Source organism: Erythrolamprus reginae, chromosome 8, assembly GCF_031021105.1.
Source record: "Erythrolamprus reginae isolate rEryReg1 chromosome 8, rEryReg1.hap1, whole genome shotgun sequence".
In the NCBI taxonomy this organism is placed as follows: Eukaryota; Metazoa; Chordata; class Lepidosauria; order Squamata; family Dipsadidae; genus Erythrolamprus; species Erythrolamprus reginae.
In genome coordinates, this window is record NC_091957.1 from 24,625,953 (window position 1) to 24,646,302 (window position 20,350).

At 45.6% G+C, this 20,350-nt stretch overlaps 2 protein-coding genes across 4 annotated transcripts in view; one reads left to right on the forward strand and one right to left on the reverse strand.

Annotated features, from left to right (window-relative positions):
* The window catches only part of EXOSC10 (exosome component 10), a 33,226-nt gene extending 27,996 nt beyond the window's left edge, over nucleotides 1-5,230 (reverse strand). The window contains exons 1-4 of the mRNA XM_070759270.1: nucleotides 4,977-5,230; nucleotides 2,505-2,641; nucleotides 1,414-1,537; nucleotides 1,182-1,286 (exon numbers count right to left, since the gene is read on the reverse strand). Of these exons, the coding sequence (XP_070615371.1) occupies nucleotides 1,182-1,286; nucleotides 1,414-1,537; nucleotides 2,505-2,641; nucleotides 4,977-5,096 (486 nt within the window). The 5' untranslated portion in view covers nucleotides 5,097-5,230. The remainder of the gene's footprint in view (nucleotides 1-1,181; nucleotides 1,287-1,413; nucleotides 1,538-2,504; nucleotides 2,642-4,976) is intronic.
* Nucleotides 5,231-6,912: 1,682 nt separating this feature from the next.
* MTOR (mechanistic target of rapamycin kinase) overlaps nucleotides 6,913-20,350 on the forward strand; it is a 104,499-nt gene continuing 91,061 nt past the window's right edge. For 2 of the 3 annotated variants that reach the window (XM_070759272.1, XM_070759274.1), the window contains exons 1-8: nucleotides 6,913-6,996; nucleotides 13,498-13,670; nucleotides 13,918-14,026; nucleotides 15,242-15,474; nucleotides 15,683-15,883; nucleotides 16,067-16,201; nucleotides 16,951-17,226; nucleotides 20,092-20,200. In XM_070759272.1, coding sequence (XP_070615373.1) covers nucleotides 13,551-13,670; nucleotides 13,918-14,026; nucleotides 15,242-15,474; nucleotides 15,683-15,883; nucleotides 16,067-16,201; nucleotides 16,951-17,226; nucleotides 20,092-20,200 — 1,183 coding nt within the window. In that variant the 5' untranslated portion in view covers nucleotides 6,913-6,996; nucleotides 13,498-13,550. Of the gene's footprint in view, nucleotides 6,997-8,774; nucleotides 8,831-13,497; nucleotides 13,671-13,917; nucleotides 14,027-15,241; nucleotides 15,475-15,682; nucleotides 15,884-16,066; nucleotides 16,202-16,950; nucleotides 17,227-20,091; nucleotides 20,201-20,350 lie in introns of those variants that run through there. The other variant, XM_070759273.1, reaches the window with a different exon arrangement.

Here is a 20,350-nt window from a genome sequence, read left to right on the forward strand (position 1 = left end):
ATCTAGTTAGATGCTCTTGAGTGGAGGCTGGCAACCTTGAACACTCAAAAGAGCCATTTGGACCCATTTTCCACAGAAAAGAAAAAATTGGGAGTCACAAAACCTTCCCTCGCATGACTATTTCCCTGAGTGGCCACAGAACTAGACTATGTAGTTCTGTTTCCTTCTAAAACTTTTCTTTTCTTAGATTTATCCATGGTTGGGCTACCGGGGAGTGGGGGGGGGGGGGGGTAGTGTCGAAAAAGTCAATAAATCTCATGCCAGCGGGTATTACTCCTTGCCTTGGTGATTGTGGTGCACATTTTGAGCGACAGGGAGCCGGAACAAGAGATGAAAGAGACACATGCGGCTCCAGAGCCGTGGGTTGCTGATCCCTGTTCTTGGGAAACTCCCAGCTGGCAAAAGCCTAACATTTTCCCCGCTAGCTCAAATTTGAAAATACATGGCTTTTGAATCACAGAGCCAATTGATATACCATGCTTCTTTTTAAAAAATAATAATTTTTATTGAATATAAACATTAAAAAGAAGACACTAAAGAGACAGGCAACACACTGAAATGTATAAACAAACAAAACAAAACAGCAACAAACATTAAATCTTTTTAGTCCTTTTTCGGTAAATGGCGTTGATGTCGTATTTCCATATACGTTAAACTGTATTCCTTCTACAGTTTTCAATTCCCAATCTGTTTAACTATTAATATCACCCCTTATCATAGGCATAACTTATATTCTTTATATATCTTTATTTATATATCCATTTTCCATTTTATAACATTTGTTTTTCCCCATATTTATACATGTAACCAAATAACTTTACATAACCTCCTTTCCCTCAGATTTCTTTTTCTCTATCCATTGGGGATACACCATACTTCATCTAACCCTGGTTTTTTTTTAAAAAAAAATCCTGCCTGGCCAAATTGTCAGATTGGACCCCTGCAGAACGTAAGATGTCCTCTTCCCAAATTAGCTAGAGGTGAACTGTAACCTTCGGAGTTTACTTAAAGCAGGATTCTCCTACTTTGGGCCCTTTAAGACTTGTGGACTTCAACTCCCAGAATTCCCAAGTCCACAAGTCTTAAAGGGCCCAAGGTGAGAGACCCATGACCTAGAGAGAAGCAGTTTAGGGATAGTTAACCCTGCACTTTAAACATGCCGAGCATAAATGAGTCTCTACCTTGCGATTCCAACTAGAGATGATGGTCTTGGGTGGCTGCAGGCCTGTGGGAAGGACCGGCTGTTGGTTCTTGTTCACTCCGGCAGCTTCGTCCAATAACATGCTCTGAAATTTCAGAGAAGGAAGTTGTAGGCAGATCACAAGAACGCAAAAGGGAGAGAGAGAGAGACAGAGAGACAGACAAAGAGTAGTCCCTTTGGGAGTCTTCACGAAAGGCTGCTGCTCCGCTCACCACTCGTTCTAAGATGACATCGTTGGCGTCGACCACCAGGTCAAATTTGTCGTCCAGCTCTGTCACCTTGCTGTGGTCTTGCAGGTGGCTTCTGCATCCATGGTAATGCATCACTTTGCTCATGCTGAGGAGAAAGAGAGAGAGAGAGAGAAAGGGGGAGAGAGAGGAGAAAGAGAGACAGGGAGAAAGGGTGAGAGAGAGAGAGAAAGGAGAGCGGGAGAAAGGGGGAGAGAGAGAGAAGAGAAAGAAAGACAGAGAGAGAAAGAAAGAGAGAATATATTTAGAAAGCTATTAGTTGTTGTGGTCTGCCAGTGGCCTGGGGAACTGGCAGCAGAGTCAGACAGTGAGGAAGTTGGGGAGGAATCTGGGCCAGGCTCGGTGCCAGAGGCAGAGATCCAGCCCAGGCCATCTGGGAGGTCTGTGCTGATTCCAGAGCCTCCTGAGGCTGACATGAGTGAGGCAGAGGAACAGAGAGAGCTGGTTCCCAACATGCACATGCGTAGAGTTGCCAGAAGGCAAGAACAGTTACGGAGGAGGAGGACTACTTGAGATTAAGGCTTGGAGATGACTAGCCCCTCCCATCGGCTACATAAGTGGAGCAAACGGAGGGGCTTGTTGCAGGAAGCAACTTCATTCAATTTGTGTCTCAGCATTTCAGTCCCAACTCCATGTTTCGTTGACCTAGGAAAGCTCCATGCCAATTAGGTCTTTGGCAGCATGTCAAGAGATAAAGGTTGGTGCTTATCAGCCTTCTTTCAAAAGACTTCTGTTGGATTAATTAACATTGTTTGGGATTTATTATAGCTGGGAATGAATTTAATTCACAGCCATTCAAATTTAAAAAAAAGGTTTGGGGACTCTGTTTGTGCTTTATTATTTATCAGGGAGAACATTAATCATCTTTTAGCAAGATAGGACGTTCTGTGCAGGAAGACAAATACTTCTGGAGCCACGCAGGGCAATTTGTCTTCCTCTCTTTGAGTTTCATGATGTCCCTTAATCTGGGTGTGAGACTAAATCACCTGTAGACAAAGCTCCCTTTCCGCCCCTCCTTCGCACTCAGCAGTGGAAGCTACTTGTTAGAGACTCACCACTGCAGCAGCCTTTCTCCTTGTGTTTCGCAGTAGGCCTGGAACCCCGGGAAGCTGCGGTAGAAATCATACTCATCTCCGGGCTGAGGGATGCCGGACGAAGCCTTGGTAGCCGCGACCACCGTGCCGAGGGCATGCTGGAGAAGAATGGGACGATTGCAAGAGTAGTCGGGCACGGAACATTTTCACCAATCTAGCTTTTTATTCATCATCATTGTTTGGCCTTTTATTTTGTGCGTGTGTGGACACGCACAAACAGGCCTTCTTCCCCCAAAATTCATCCACCCGGAGTTATATTGGAGGGCAGGTGAGGCGTTGCCCTATCTCAGCTCCAGTGTGCATGTTCGTACTAGCCAGCTAATTTTTGCCTCTGGGGAAGGCCCTTTCGCCCTCTGGTGGATTCAGGGGAGCTTCCCTGAAGCCCCAGAGTGTGAAAAACGGCCCTAGAGATGGCCGTTTTGTCCACCAGATGCTTCAGAGAAGCTTCCCTGAAGGCCCGGAGAGCGAAATATAACTCAACAGGTAAACCGGAAGTTCAGAAAATGGACTTCCGGTTTGCTCATTGTAGTGTTTTTTCGCACTCCAGAGGCTTCAGGGAAGCTTCCTGAAGGCCCTGGAGTGCGAAAAACAGCTCAACAGACAAATCTGAAGTTTGTTTTCCCGAATTTCCAGTTGGTCCATTTGTTTGCCATCCCAGGCTTCAGTGAGGCCTGTGCACATGCGCGGGGATGGGGATTGTGGGTATGGGCAGCACAGGGGTGCATGCATGTGCGTGGGGGAGGGAATGGGTGTGGGCATGTGCGCACGTGCTAGTACATACACGCACTCACACATTTTTGGCACGTGAACCAAAAAAGGTTCGCCATTACTGCTACAGGCCGTTTGGGACTTACAGCAGTTGATTTAGTTACCGTTCATGACCTATGACCATTTTTCACACTTACAACCCCCGTGGGCATGCGATCAACATTAAGACCCGTGTCTGTTGTGACGGTCGCAGTGTTCCTGGGGTCACACGATCCCCTTTTGCGACGTTCTGACAAGCAAAGTCACCCCAGAGAAGCAAGATTCTCTGAACAAAATGTGTTGATTAGCTTAACAAATGTGGTGTTTCACTTAACAATGGTGTCAAGAAAGGTTGTAAAATGGGGCAAAGCTAACTTCACCAATGCTTCAACCACCACAACACAAGAGCACATAACAGATTCAAGCTCAATATTAACCACTTCAAACTTGACTGTAAAAAATACGACTTTAGTAATAGAGTTGTTGAAGCGTGGAACTCATTACCGGACTCCATAGTATCATCCCCTAACCTCCAACATTTTACCCTTAGACTGTCCACGGTTGACCTCTCCAGATTCCTAAGAGGTCAGTAAGGGGCGTACATAAATGCACTAGAGTGCCTTCCGACCCTCCTATTGTCTCTCCCATATCCTATATATCTTCTCTTCTATCCATATATCTTTCTTCTATTCTCTCATGATTATTTTATCCTATACTCTCTCTTCTTTCTCTAATTCTATTTCCTCGAAGGTGTCCTCTATTATCTTCATTGTGTATTATTGTGTATTGGACTAACTAACTAACTAACTAACTAACTAACTAACTAACTAACTAAAATAAAATGTTTGACTTAGCCACATAGATTTTGAGCTCAACTGTGGTCTTAATTCAAGGGATCCTTGTAGTGACCCAAATTCTTCTCTCTCTCTCTCTCTTGAGCAGCCTCAAAAAGTTTGGGTTCTTAAATGAGAGACCACCAGGAAATCTTAAAAAAAAAACACAGGCACCTCTTCAAGGCTACTAAGAGCTGGGCTTTTCCCAGGAGACTCACAGGCTGCCTTTCAAACTATCCACTTGCGAACAGCTTCTAATAATTTCTGCAGCCAAAATCCATAAGGTAAGTTTGTCCAAATGTCATTATTTCATTGCAGAAGCTTGCAAAATGCAAAAAATAAAAAGCCTGGTGTGTCCTTAAGCCACTCCATCAGCTAATAATAATAACAATAATAATAACCTGGTCGCCATACCAGGTGACAGCCGAATTGATGAAAAGCAAGAAAAACTTAGCGGATATTAGGATCTTAATATTGAATTCCAACAACTCCAAGAATATTGTGATATGAAATCCAGCATATAAATCTCAAGTGCTGCGTCTTGCTGTTTTTTTGGGAATATAATAATAATAATAATAATAATAATAATAATAATAATACTGTAATAATAATTTATTTTATTCATTAAACATGAAACTCAGTCAACTGGACATTTAAAATGCATCATAAATATTATTAATATATTATTTTTATTATTATCATTATTTTACTTTGCGCGCGCTTTTAACACACTTCAATTCGGTCCTTCGAAGGTTAGATTTGTATTTTAGGGAACGTCAACAGCAGTATTAAAACTACAACTCCCGGCATGCTCGGAAACCCAAAGCGGACGCGCAATTTCCCTCCCGAATACCTTCACGAAAGAATCTGCGTCTCTAAAGCCCGGGAGCACCGTCGCCGCGTCGCTGCTTTCCATCGCTGGCGCCTCGGAGGAACTTCCTAAGCCCCCGCCACTCTCCGCCGCCGCCGCCATGGCCTAGAAAGGTCGAGGCCCACCGGGCTACCGTCACAGGCCCCCTGCGCAAGCAGCCACCATGCTGGACTGCACAGCCGAAATCTCCCTTTATTTCGTTCTCCTTCTCGCGAGACTTCCTGCTAGCGCGATCCGGAACGTGGCAGAAGTCCCCTGACTTGGCGACTTTGAAGACATGTGGACTTCAACTCCCAGAATTCTCCCGCAAGCATAGCAATAACATAGCAGCGCAGAGCATAGCGTAGCTGGCTGGAGAATTCTGGGAGTTGAAGTCCACAAGTCTTAAAGATGCCAAGTATGAAGACCTCGGGTGAGATTCTCAAGTCATTCAGTTCCTGGTTGTCCCAAAGGTGCTTCCCCCGCACCTCACCAAGAGGCAACTGGACTTTATGGTTTTGCTTTGAAGACATTTCGCTTCTCATCCAAGAAGCTTCTTTCGTTCTCTGGATGGTGGGAATGAACTGAAGAGTGCAGTATTGGGTGGAAAGCTAGGTTTTTGTACAGCCTTGTTTCAGTGGGTTATATTTTCCTTCACCCTCTTTAACAGAGTTGTTAGAAAGGTTGCTCTGCTTTCTTCGTTTTATTTTTCTTTTATTTATTGGATTTCTAGGCCATCCTTCTCCAGGGGACTCAGGACGGCTTACGCGATAAAGTCAATATAAAATACAAAATATAATTCTATAAGTATAGAGAAGAACTTTATTGTCACTTTAAAAATACATTAAACATAGAAACATAGAAGATTGATAGCTGAAAAAGACCTCATGGTCCATCTAGTCTGCTCTTATACTATTTCCTGTATTTTATCATAGGATGGATATATGTTTATCCCAGGCATGTTTACATTGTTACTGTGGATTTACTGTGGATTTAATTGGCATATATTAAAAATAAATTTTATTGCATTCAGCTCTCAAAAGTATAGGTACCATTGCGTAATGGCAGAATTCGAATACAGCTGGAAGGGATTTTGGAGGGCTTCTAGTCCAGCAGGTGGTCCTGTATTATTCCAGACAAATGGCTGTCTCCCTTTCTAGGGATACTGGAGATATTTCAATTCAATCAGTCAGAATAGAGCTGGGAAGGGACGTTGGAGATAAAATAGAATAGAACAAAGAATAGAATTCTTTATTGGCCAAGTGTAATTGGAATTTGGAAGTGAGAAGGAATTTGTCTTTGGTGCAGATGCTCTGTGTACATAAAAGATATATTTGTCAAGAATCCTGAGGTACAACAGTTAATGATTGTCATAGGATACAAATAAGCAATCAGTTTCCATCCAACTACAATCCGAGGAGAAGGGAGGATTTATTAGTGATGCAAGCTCCTTATATTCAGCTGAACAAATGAATGTGTAGGGGGGACAAATACAATTTGTGTAATTATGGTAAAAAGGGATGCTCTGAAAAGCCAACAGAGCCGCTCTGGGCCATCCGATTAACCATTGAGAAGTTTGCCAGACTCCTCACGCACGCGCAATCCTTGCCCCGAATGCCATTTGGGCGGAAGTACTGGCGGCATGACCTCACTCGGCGGCCGACGCTTTTTTAAAAAATCCCGCTCTTGTTGGCCCCCTGGCGTAATCAATCTTCTCCTCCTCTTTCCTGATTGGACCAAACCTTACACCCTCCCCCCCATAGTCGTACCGTAGTGAAAAGCTTGGTCTGGAGGGAAAAGACGAGACGAGAGGGAATTACTTCCTGTGGTTTCTCCTCTCCGCCTTTCTAATTGGTTGGGCCCTTTGTCTGTCTTTTGAGGGCCGGCAAGGGGATTGGCCAGCGATCTAGAAAGGGCGGAATTAAAAAAAAAAAGCGGAGGCAAGAAAAAGGATGGCGGAGTCGAGCGACCCGCCGAGGGGAAAGATGCAGAAGTGAGGCAGGTGGATGAGAGAGGCCTCGTCGTGAGTATCGGGATTCTCCCTCAGCGTTTGCCCGTCCTTTCCCCGCTGAGCCCGTCGTGCTTCGGCCTCCACGCTTGAGGGCTTCGAGAAACCACTCTGCAGCTGCTGTGGTGAATTTTGGCGCGTCAGGCGGCGGCGACCTCCTCGCCTCAGGCAGTAGCCCCGCCCACTCCTAAGCCCCGCCCTCTTGTTCTTGAACCCCGTGTCTCTTGATAGGGCCCTCCCACTTATTAGGCTCCTCCTCCCCCTCAGCTATGGGGCTATTCCCAGCTTTCCCCCCCCAAAAAATTTCCCAGCTGTGAGGAAAACGGGGTCATTATATATGTGGGTGTATGAAGGGTGGGTGGGGTGTCATTCCTAGCCAGCTTGCCTGCTCAAGTTTCTAGTCCTTCCTGAGGTGGGTTTACGGGCACCGCAAAGCAACTCTGGTTTTAGGGCGCTGGTGGGATGCTAGATGTTGAAGGCCTTTCAGCAGCTGCTCAATAGCGGGACATCATTATTATTCATTCATTCATTCATTCACTGGATTTGTATGCCGCCCCTTTCCGAGGACTCAGGGCGGCTCACAACATGTCGAAAAACAAAATACAGTATATGTTGTATCCTGAAATGGCTACCTTGTAACGCTGTAAATAGTTTGTTCCTCTTTTCCAGCGCTGTCTGAGCCCAAGCAGGAAGTCGCTCCTGATTGGCTCAGACGCGGCCGGCTCTCGCTTTGGCGGGAACCGCAAAAGTATAAAAGAAGCGGCTTCTCCCTGCAGAGCCAGTCGGTACTCGCTGAATTGTCACTTTACCTTGCTGAGCTGTCACTTATTCTCTGAGCTGAATAAAAGTACCGATTGCTCAAACCCTGTCTCTGGGTCTACTTCACTGGCGACGAACGAACGGAAGAACTTCGCGTGCAACATGGACAAAATCCAGATCGGCCAGGCTCCAGAACTTTTCGATGCCGAGAAAATGACTTGGGACGAGTACATGGCCACCTTCGAGATATTCCTCGAGGCGGCGGGAATGCAGGACGCCGGAGCCGATCGCAGACGGGCTATTTTTCTAAACTACTGCGGCGCAGAGATCCGTAGACTTGCCCAAACTCTCACCGAACCAGAACAAGCAAGAGCCACAGCGTGGGACGTCCTTCAACAGAAACTAGCGAGCCATTTTAAACCAACCAGACCAGCCGTGGTTTACCGGCATCAATTTCACATGATGGCTCAGAGAGAAACCGAGTCGATAAGCCAATTCACAACGCGGCTTCGAACGGTACTCGCTCAATGCAAGTTTCAAGATCCGGAAGCTCGCCTCACCGACGCCTTGATTTTCGGCATGAAGAACCACACAGTGAGAAGTAAACTCCTCACCGAAGATGAGCCGACTCTACAAACCGTAATCAAATTAGCGCAAACCGCGGAAGCAGCCGACGCAGCGGCAAGAGAATTAAAAGAGCACGGAAGGCGAGAAACCATTGCCAAAATCGACGCCGAGTCTCCCAGCGCCATGGGAACAGACGTCCGCAGCCAGCCAACTAGCAACGGGGACGACTGCCTCCTCCTGCAAGACCAACCGAGACACCCTAGAGCTACTCATCCAGCCCCCTGCGCGGGCTGCCGGGGAAATCACCAGCGCCATCGATGCCCGTTCCGCGACACCACTTGCCGCCGTTGCAACCGGAGAGGCCACATCGCCATCGCATGCAGAGCAACGGCACCAGAAGAAACTTTTGCCACACAACAATACCAGCGACCCCAAAACCACCCCCCCCAATCGCGAGACAGGAGACCGTTCCGCAACTCGGGTCAAAGGAATTACCCCACCGCTAACCGAGACTACAATAGAGGTAACTCTCAATATTCCGTGAATAACACGGCAACCAAAAAGGGGGCTAAAATTGTTATCTCGTTGTTACTAAATAACCAGCCTTGCTCAATGGAGCTAGATACGGGTTCGAGATATACCATCATGCCCTGGGAAAAATTTAAGCTATATATGCCTAATGTGTCTGAGGCTGACCTAATTCAAACCTCTTTGGTGATCAGAGACTTCCAAGGGGGGGTAATCTCGGTCCTGGGAACTGCAAATGTACCTATTGTATTTAAGAATGTCAAATGTACCCTTCCCATGCTTATTGTGACGGGGGCCAAACACTCCCTGCTAGGGCTAGCATGGATGGAACCGTTGGGGATTGAAATTTCGGGTGTGTGTAATGTAAACTGTGATATTATGCCTAACTTTGTGAAAGAGTTCCCTGAAGTGTTCAGCCCCACCTTAGGATTGTATAAGGGAACCCCCATATCTTTCTCTATTGACCCCAAGGTCCCACCGGTTAGACTGAAACCTCGCAGGGTTCCCCTCCCGCTTCTCCCCAAGCTAGACTTACAGCTGGACAAACTCATTAGTCAAGGTATCTTGGTCCCTGTGGAACAGGGGCCATGGGAAACTCCCATAGTGACACCCCTGAAGCCAGATGGCTCCTTAAGAGTTTGCGCTGATTACAAATCAACCCTGAATAAGGCACTCCAACACCACCCCTACCCCATTCCGGTTGTGCAACAACTCTTACACTCCCTGGGGGAGGGGAAAAGGTTCGCAAAGATCGACCTGGCGCAGGCTTACCAGCAACTTCCGGTCGATGAACAAACAGCAAACGCTCAAACAATTGTAACGCACAGGGGGGCTTTCAAATGCACGAGGTTACAGTTTGGGGTGAGCATAGCCCCAGGGATATTCCAGAGCATCATGGAACGCCTATTGTCAGGGGTAAATGGGGCCATCCCATATTTTGATGACATCTTAATTGCAGGGGAAAACCAGGAACAAGTGAACAAAAGAATAAGGGAAGTACTTAAGAGGCTACAGGACAAAGGGTTACGAATCAAGCCTGATAAATGTGTCTGGGGAACTAACAGTATTGAATTCCTAGGATATAAAATAGATAAGGAAGGTATCCACCCCACAACTGAGAAGCTGAGAGCAATTAGAGAAGCCCCAGAGCCACGAGATAAGAGTGAGTTGCAAGCATTTTTGGGCCTCCTTAATTTTTATTCCGTTTTTTTAAAGCAGAAGGCAACAGTAGCAGAGCCTCTCCATCGTTTACTCCAGAAGGAAGCCCGCTGGACATGGGGGAAAATTGAACGTGAAGCCTTTGCTCAAATAAAAAATTTACTAACTTCTAAAAGTGTAGTAGTCCAATATAGTGCCTCACTACCCATTAGGCTCACGTGCGACGCTTCGCCGTACGGCATAGGAGGAGTCCTAGCTCACGTTCTACCTAATCAGACAGAGGCCCCAATAGCATTTTTTTCAAGAACCATGACCAGCACGGAGAGAAATTATAGCCAGTTAGACAAGGAGGCTCTGGCATTAGTGGCAGGGGTAAAGAAGTTTCACAATTACATTTTTGGAAGAAACTTTGAGCTAGTCACTGACCACAAACCCCTACTAGGCCTGCTAGCCCCCAACAAGCCCACTCCACCTTTTATGTCTCCAAGACTAATCAGATGGGCCCTTTTCCTCTCAGGGTATCAGTATGAGCTCACCCACAAGGGGGGGAAGGAAATCAATCATGCAGACGGCCTCAGCAGATGCCCCATAGCAGACTTGGTAGAAGACCCTGTTCCAACCACAGACGTGCTAATGATAGAACTCGAGGAAAACCCACTAACCACAGCAAAAGAGGTAGCTGCACACACGCAGCAAGACCAAATCCTGAAACAAGTAGTGAACTGTGTTCTAAAGGGATGGCAAAATGATATTGTTAAACCTGAAGTGTGTGATTTTAAGAACAAAAGGCTTGAATTGTCATATGTAAAAGGTTGTTTGCTGTGGGGGGATAGAGTGATCATCCCCAAACGCCTAAGGGAAAAGGTACTCAGAATGTTACACGTGGGCCATCCTGGGATTGTCAGGATGAAGAGCCTAGCAAGGGGGCATCTATGGTGGCCAGGGCTTGATGCTGATATTGAAAGTTGGGTTTCAAAGTGTGACCCGTGCCAAGAGTCTAGGCCCAATCCCCCCAAAACAACTCCGGCTGAGTGGGAACAGCCTGCTGGCCCTTGGTCTAGGATCCACATTGATTTTGCTGGCCCAGTGGGGTCTCAGTATTTCCTAATAGTGGTTGATGCTTTCTCCAAATGGTTGGAAATAATAGCAATGAACAACATAACCACAAGTGCCACTATCAAGGTATTGAGCAGACTGTTTGCATCCCATGGTTGCCCTGATCTATTGGTGTCTGACAATGGACCACAACTAACAGCCAGGCAATTCGAATTATTCCTAGATGGCCTGGGGGTCAGACATGCCCTCATCTCGCCTTACTCGCCCTGGGCTAACGGGTTGGCAGAACGTTACGTAAGGGTGGCAAAGGAGGCATTGCACAGGTCAGGCCCTGGAGATGTGCAACAGAACTTGGACCAATTCTTATTAACCCAGCACATTACCCCTAACTCGCACACACATGTAAGCCCTGCAGAGTTATTGATGGGGAGAAAGTTGAGGTCACCACTAGACAGGTTAAACCCAAGGTTCTGTTTGAATAATAACCAAATGTGCATAAAACCAGAAAGAGAAATGTATTTGGGTCAAAATGTATATGTAAAATGCTTTGATGGAAATGTAAACTGGATGAAGGGAATTATTGTTAAGCAAAATGCACCCAAGACTTATATTGTTAAACTGGAGGATGGTCGTTTGTGGAAACGACACATAGACCACATTCGGAAACGAACTGAAAACCAATTACAACAACCCGCTGACTCGGACTCTCCCCCTTCAACAGACTTTTATACATTGCCCGAACTAAGAAACACGCAGAGAGACTTATCGGGCCAGGGGGAACCATCCAGCGACGCCGAGCCATCCTCGTCCTCCGAGGCCTTCGTTGGGCCCGCCAGGCCTAGTCCGCCGCACCGGGAGAGCAGCGGCGAGCCATCCTCCACAGTCAGTGGCGAAGGAGAAAATGGACTGCGCAGGTCAGCGCGAGAGTCTCGAAGGCCTCACCGATTGGACGACTTCGTCACGTGGCTTTCTTGATGGATGGGTCCAACTATGAGGGGAGGGGTGTTGTATCCTGAAATGGCTACCTTGTAACGCTGTAAATAGTTTGTTCCTCTTTTCCAGCGCTGTCTGAGCCCAAGCAGGAAGTCGCTCCTGATTGGCTCAGACGCGGCCGGCTCTCGCTTTGGCGGGAACCGCAAAAGTATAAAAGAAGCGGCTTCTCCCTGCAGAGCCAGTCGGTACTCGCTGAATTGTCACTTTACCTTGCTGAGCTGTCACTTATTCTCTGAGCTGAATAAAAGTACCGATTGCTCAAACCCTGTCTCTGGGTCTACTTCAGTATACTTAACTAAAAAATCCAAATAAAATAACTAAAACTTTAAAAAATACTAATAGAGTTAAAATTATTATTATTATTAATTTATTTTTATTTATTTATGAACAACACAACACAGCAAACAAGATCACTCTGCTAGATTTTGTATTTGTAGTTGGGTGCTTCCCGAGCGCCTAGGACTGCATGATGTAGCAGCGAATTATGTGTGCCAATCCCAGTAAAGCGGCCTTTTGCAATTGACAGATGGAGAGTTTGTCAATTCCGATGGTTTTCAAATGTCCACTGAGATCCTTTGGCCCTGCGCTCAGTGTGCCAAGGACCACCTGGACCACTTTCACTGGCTTATGCCAGAGTCATTGCAGCTTGATTTTTAGATCTTCGTATTTTGCAAATTTCTTCTAACTGCTTCTTCTCAATTCTCTCAATTCTTCTCAATAATAATAATAATAATAATAATAATAATAATAATAATTATTATTATTATTATTATTATTATTATTAATTGGACTTATATTCCACCCTTCTCCGAGGATTCAGGGCAGCTTACAACATATAAAAGTAGAAAATACAGAAACAGCTTAAAAAAAGTCCAATATTAAATAATCTAAAATCCCAATTAATAACTCTATATAATATATCTATAAATAATAAAGAGTCTCGGGAGAAGGGCGGCCTAGAAATTGAATGAATGAATACATAAATAAATCTAAAAACCCATTTAAAAACTCATGCCTACATCTGCAGTTTGCAGGTTCCCATGGAAGATTATTCCACTGCGGACCTTGCTTAAGGCTGATAACAAATAGTTTCTTCTGATGTAGTCCCCGACTTACGACAGTTCGCTATGCAACTGTTACAGCAGGGCTGAAAAACGTGACGTACAATCATTTTTTCACAAGTTACGACCTTTGCGATCAAAATTTGGAGGCTTGGCGACCGGTTCATATTGATGACTGTTGCTTGGGCTCCCCTTTTGAGACCTTCCGACAAGCAGGGGTAGGCAGATTCACTTAACAACCGTCTGACTAACTTAACCCACGGCGGCGATTTGCTTAAGAACTGTGGCAAAACTCGCTTGTGAAGTGTTTTTCTTAGCCGCAGAAAATTTGAGGCTCAATTGTGGTCGCAAATCGAGGTTATCCTGAATGTTTTCTCTTCTCTCTCCTTCCCAGGTTACTAAGATTTGGCTTCCCCAACAAAGAAACCAGGGAGACTCAATGCCACCATGTCTGGGACGGTCATTATCCTCCAGCAATTTGCTGGTGGCCTCAAGAGCCGTAATGAAGAGACCCGGGCCAAGGCGGCAAAGGATTTGCAGCATTACGTCACCATGGAGCTCCGAGAGGTGAGTTTGGAAGACTGTAACACTGATGTTGTTACCTAGTTTGGGTAATGAAACATCTGTAAAAAAACCACCAGGCTCAGAGAGCACTGAAGACTCCTCATGTCAACCCTAAGCTATAAATATCCTCCCTCCCTCCTTCTCCCCCTTCCTTCCTCCCTCCCTCCCTCCCTCCCTCCCTCCCTCCCGTACTAGCACTGATATTGTTATCTAGTTTGGGTAACAAAACGTCTTTTTCCCTCCTGCACAGATGAGCCAAGAAGAATCCACACGTTTTTACGATCAGCTGAATCATTATATCTTCGAGTTGGTCTCTAGTTCAGATGCAAATGAAAGGAAAGGAGGCATTTTGGCTATTGGTGAGTAGCCAGGTAGATTGCCTAAAGAGTATTGGTGTAGAGATCTATGGCACTTGTTTGTGATGTGTCTCCAAAATGTTGCCTGCATAGAATAAGAATAGAATAGAATAGAATAATTTATTGGCCAAGTGTGATTGAACACGCACAAGGAATTTGTCCTTGGTGCAGATGCTCTCAATGTACACAAAAGAAAAGATACATTTGCTAAGAATCATGAGGTACAAGACTTAATGATTGTTGTAGGGTACAAATAAGCAATCAGGAAACAATATCAGTACAAATCGTAAGAATACAAGCAACCAGTTACAATCATACAGACATAAGTGATAGGAGATGGGTGATAGAAATGATGAGAAGACTAATAGTAATAGTAATATAGACAGTGAGTAGTTTGATAGGGTTGAGGGAATTATCTGTTTAGCAGAGTGATGGCATTTGGGAAAAAAGCTTTTTGTGTCTTGTTGCCTTGGTGTGCAGTGCTCTACAGCGTCGTTTTGAGGGTAGGATGGCTATTCATTGTGGCAGGTGCCAGTAAAGGAGCATCTCATCTTCTAACTTACATAAATTCATTTCACTTCTTCCCATTTTCTTAGAGCTGATGAGAACTTAATTCCAGATAAAAGTAACAGGAATACAGGTAGTCCTCAACTTACAACAGTTAATTTAATGACTGTTCAAAGTTAAAGCACCATTGAAAAAAAGTGACTTAGGACCTACAACCATTGTATCATCTCCATGGTCACAAGATCTACTGTTGAACGCTTGACAATTGGTTCGTATTTATGACAGTTGTAGTGTCCCGGGGTCATGTGACCATCTTCTGACAAACAAGAGTCAATGGGGAAACCAGATTCACTTAACAGCCATGTTGCTAATTTAACAACTTCCGTGATTCACTTTTTAAAATGTGGCAAGAAACCTCGTTAAAATGGGGCAAAACTCACTTAACAAATTTCTCGCTTAGCAACATAAATTCTGGGCTCCATTGTAGTCGTAGTGAATTACCCACATTAGTCCTTTAGCAACTCTGACACTTTAAGGCAGGGGTCCCCAAACTTGGCAGCTTTAAAACTTGTGGACTTCAACTCCCAGAATTCTCCAGCCAGCATAACATAGCTAGCTGAGGAATTCTGGGAGTTGAAGTCCACAAGTCTTAAAGCTGCCAGGTTTGGGGACCTCTTCTTTATGGATTTGCTGTTTTTTTCTCTTCCTCAGCAAGCCTCATTGGTGTGGAGGGAGGCAATGCCACACGCATTGGCAGGTTTGCCAACTACCTAAGGAACCTTCTTCCATCCAATGACCCTGTTGTCATGGAGATGGCCTCCAAGGCCATTGGGCGTCTTGCTATGGCTGGTGATACCTTCACTGCAGAATATGTGGAATTTGAAGTCAAGCGGGCTCTGGAGTGGCTGGGCGCAGACAGGAACGAAGGACGGAGACATGCAGCGGTAAGAATAGCTATGATTACAAACTGCCTATGAGATTTTGGCTCTTGGTGGCTTATTTCTGAGAAATACACTGACTTTTTTCCTTTTAATTCCTTTCACATTCATCGTGAAGTCACAAATGGATGTTTTTTAAACATGTAGATTCATTAGTGTGTAATACTGATGTATAAAGCTGCTTTTATTGGTGGTCTTTTTTTTCCTTAACCAGGTTTTGGTTTTGCGAGAGTTGGCCATCAGTGTTCCCACGTTCTTCTTCCAGCAAGTTCAGCCCTTTTTTGACAACATATTTGTCGCTGTATGGGATCCGAAGCAGGCCATCCGGGAAGGAGCCGTTTCAGCTTTACGAGCGTGTCTTATTTTGACCACTCAACGCGAGTTCAAAGAGATGCAGAAGCCGCAGTGGTACCGAGTAAGGAAGGGGAATTTGGGGTTTTCTTTCTGGAGCCATAAACCCATTAGGCCGTTTGAAGTTGTGGGAAGGATTAGATTCTGATTTTGAGGCAAGAAATGAGGGATTATCATAGATCACATCAAGCACAACTATTTTGAGAGGTTAATATCCAATTCTAAGCAATAGTCCATGTTGTTTCAGCAAACCTATGAGGAAGCTGAGAAGGGCTTTGACGAGTCTGTGGCGAAAGAAAAGGGTGTGAACCGGGATGACCGAATTCACGGTGCCTTACTGATCCTCAATGAACTGGTTCGGATTAGCAGCATGGAAGGAGAGGTGCGTGTCTCAATTGAGGAGGGGTAAGAATGTCATTGTAAGACATTCCTTTGGATTAAAAACCTTGAAATAAATAGTGACTTGGACAGCCTGATGAATGGGGTCAGTTGGACTATGTTTTTCAGCATAGAGTCCCATGAGCTGCAGAAAGATACGTGATTGGATATGCGCTGCTACACCAGAGGTCTTCAAACATGGCAACTTTTAAGACTTGTGGACTTCAACTCCCAAAATTCTCTAGCCAGCATAACATGGCTGGAGAATTCTGGGAATTGAAGTCCACAAGCCTTGGTGGCACAGTCATTAGCCTGCAATACTGCAAGCTGCTTCTGCTGACTGCTGGCTGTAGCTCACCAGTTCAAATCTCACCAGGCTCAAGGTTGACTCAGCCTTCCATCCCTCCGAGGTGGGTAAAACAAGGACCCAGTTTGTTGGGGGCAATAACCGCTTAGAGAGGGCTGTAAAGCACTGTGAAGTAGTATATAAGTGCTACTGCTATTAAAGTTGCCAAGTTTGAGAAGCCCTGTTCTACACCATTATTGTTCCTATATGCTAAAATAAATTTTTGGCCAACAGAATTGGAACAATTGAATAGCAGCTGCCATCAAAGGTTACAAGTGGAAGTGATAAGCAGTTGCTTTTATTCCATAATGCTGCCTTTCTCTACTTCCCTTCCTGATGTACCTACCTGCCCTGCTGCTCCTCCCCCTCCCCCAAACCTTAACCCTCTATTTCCTTTCTCCATTTAGCGCCTCAGGGAAGAAATGGAAGAAATTACACAGCAGCAGCTGGTGCATGACAAATACTGCAAAGATCTTTTGGGCTTCGGCACTAAGCCCCGTCACGTCACCCCCTTCTCCAGCTTCCAGTCGGTACAGCCCCAACAGTGCAATGCCTTGATCGGACTTCTGGGCTACACTCCCCTCTCAGGCATCTTGGGATTTGGGGCATTACCGGTCCCAGCCAAGACAACCTTGGTAGAGAGCAGGTGCTGCCGAGAGCTGATGGAGGAGAAATTTGACCAGGTGAGCTTGGGAAGGGGGCTCCCTGTTTTCGTTCTCCTTCCCCTTCCCAACTGCAAGTGCTTTTGAAGAGCATCCAGGAAATCCTGATAAGGCAGTGAGTGATTTGAACCTTTTTTTTTTTTCCTGAGGCAGAGCAAAGGTGCAAATCCAGATAACGGGGGTGAAATTCCACTTGGTAGAAGCTCCTTTGAAAACTGATTTTCAACTCTTTCTTGCTGGGACATAAAAAGCAAAGAAAACTTAACATTTTTATTATTTATTTATTTATTTATTTATTAGATTTGTATGCCGCCCCTCTCCGAAGACTCGGGGCGGCTCACAACAATATAATATACAGAGTACAAATCCAATATAAATTAAAAACGAAATTTAAAACCCATAAATATTAAAAACAATCATTACTGCACAATCATACCATTCTCATGTATTACAGTCAGAAAAAAAAGTGGTAGTGGGGGGAGGAGATAATTATTCCCCCCATGCCTGGCGACATAGATAGGTCTTCAACATCTTGCGGAAGGCGGGAAGATTAGGGACAATTCGAATCTCTGGGGGGAGTTGGTTTCAGAGGGCCGGGGCCGCCACAGAGAAGGCCCTTTCCCTGGGTCCGCCAGACAGCATTGTTTAGTCGATGGGACCCGGAGAAGGCCAACTCTGTGGGACCTGATTGGCTGCTGGGATTCGTGCAGCAGAAAGCAGTCCCGGAGGTATTCTGGTCCGATGCTATGTAGGGCTTTATAGGTCATTACCAGCACTTTGAATTGTGACCAGAAACTGATCGGCAACCAGTGCAGGCCGCGGAGTGTTGACGAAACTTGGGCAGATCTTGGAAGCCCCATGATAGCTCTCGCAGCTGCATTCTTCACGATCTGGAGTTTCTGAACACTTTTCAAAGGTAGCTCCATGTAGAGAGCATTGCAGTAGTCGAACCTCGAGGTGATGAGGGCATGAGTGACTGTGAGCAGTGACTCCCGGTCCAAATAGGGCCGCAACTGGCGCACCAGGCGAACCTAGGCAAGCGCTCCCCTCGCCACAGCTGAAAGATGGTACTCTAATGTTAGCTGTGGATCGAGGAGGACGCCCAAGTTGCAGACCCTCTCCGAGGGGGTCCCTAATTCCCCCCCCCCCAGAGTAATGGACAGACAGATGGAGTTGTCTTTGGGAGGCAGGACCCACAGCCACTCCGTCTTGTCAGGGTTGAGTTTGAGCCTGTTGACACCCATCCAGACCCCAACAGCCTCCAGGCACCGGCATATCACTTCCACTGCTTCGCTGACTGGACATGGGGTGGAGATGTACAACTGGGTATCATCAGCGTACTGATGATACCTCACTCCATGCCCTTGGATGATTTTGCCCAGCGGTTTCATGTAGATATTAAATAGCAGGGGGGGGGGAGGACTGACCCCTGAGGCACCCCACAAGGGAGAGACCTAGAGGTTGACCTCTGACCCCCCACTAACACCGACTGCGACCAACCAGAGAAGTAGGAGGAGAACCACTGAAGGACAGTGCCTCCCAGCTCCTCCAGCCGGCGCAGAAGGATACCATGGTCGATGGTATCGAAAGCCGCTGAGAGGTCAAGAGGTCATTTTTGCAGGTTAAGATGTTATTGATGGCAGATTCTGCCTTATAAAAAGAATTCAGGGTGTCTAGCAAACCTGGAAATCAGGGAATTATCAGGGAAATTGGCAGTTTGGGAAATATCAGGGAATTATCAGGGAATTCATAAAAATCCCGGAATAAATCAGGGAAAATAACCAAACTGTATTAAAATGTTTAAAAGTCAGGGATAAATCATGTTAAAAAAACGGATCGCGCTGCCTGGCAGAGTCAAGAAAAAATGAATATAACTGTGGCAACAACTTGCTTCCAACAGCTAACGATATTTCTCCATGGCGTAGCCATTTGGTATGATGTCATCTATGACCGCACCTTAACTAGATTGCAGGTTATTATTATTATTATTTTTTATTAGATTTGTATGCCGCCCCTCTCCGAAGACTCGGGGCAGCTCACAACAATAAAAACAGTACAAATCCAATATTTAAAAGAATTTAAACCCCTTCATATAAAAAGCAATCATACATCTTACACAAACCATGCATAAAACAAAAACTGATTCCAGGGGAATCAATTTCCTCATGCCTGATGACAAAGGTGGGTTTTAAGGAGTTTGCGAAAGGCAAGGAGGTGGGGGCAATCCTAATCTCCGGGGGAAGTTGATTCCAGAGGGTCGGGGCCGCCATAGAGAAGGCTCTTCCCCTGGGTCCCCACCAGACGACATTGTTTCGTCAATGGGACCCGGAGAAGGCCAACTCTGTGGGACCTAACCGGTTGCTGGGATTCATGCGGCAGAAGGCGGTCTCAGAGATATTCTGGTCCGATGCCATGAAGGTCATAACCAACACTTTGAATTGTGACCGGAAACTGATCAGCAACCAATGCAGACTGCGGAGTGTTGGTGTAACATGGGCATACCTGGGGAAGCCCATGATTGCCTGCATTCTGCATGATCTGAAGTTTCCAAACTACAGGGAAAGGTTATAGGGAAATGTCAAGGAAATACCAGGGAATTTCAAAATGCTTTTCCCCCGGACACCCTGAGAATTATGCCAGAACTGTGTTTACCTAATACTGCAGATTTTAACATCCTTTTAGGAATCTTTCCAGTTAACTTTTGTAAAAAGGAGACACTTAATTTGTTTCTTTAAAAGACAAAATGCTTGCGAAAGCTTCTGCTTTTGTCTCGCTCCCTGCTTTGAAGCTTTCCTATCTGTTGTCCACCACTAATGTTTGAAGTGGCTCCCTCCTTGTTTTGGGGGAGCTGCCTCAGCCATTAATGGAATCTCTTTCACTTTTAAGGTGTGCTATTGGGTCCTGAAGTGCCGTAGCAGCAAGAATACTTTGATTCAAATGACTGTCCTCAGCTTATTGCCACGGCTAGCCGCTTTCCGCCCTTCCGCTTTCACAGGTAAAGAGCAAGGATTGAGGTTGGTACTTGGGAATAAGACACCAAAAATATTTGGTTCCTTTTCTGTGGAAGATATATAATAAGTATAGAACAAAATGTGCCTTTATTATAGATATTTTTTTCTCTCTGTGTGTAGAGCAGGGGTCTCCA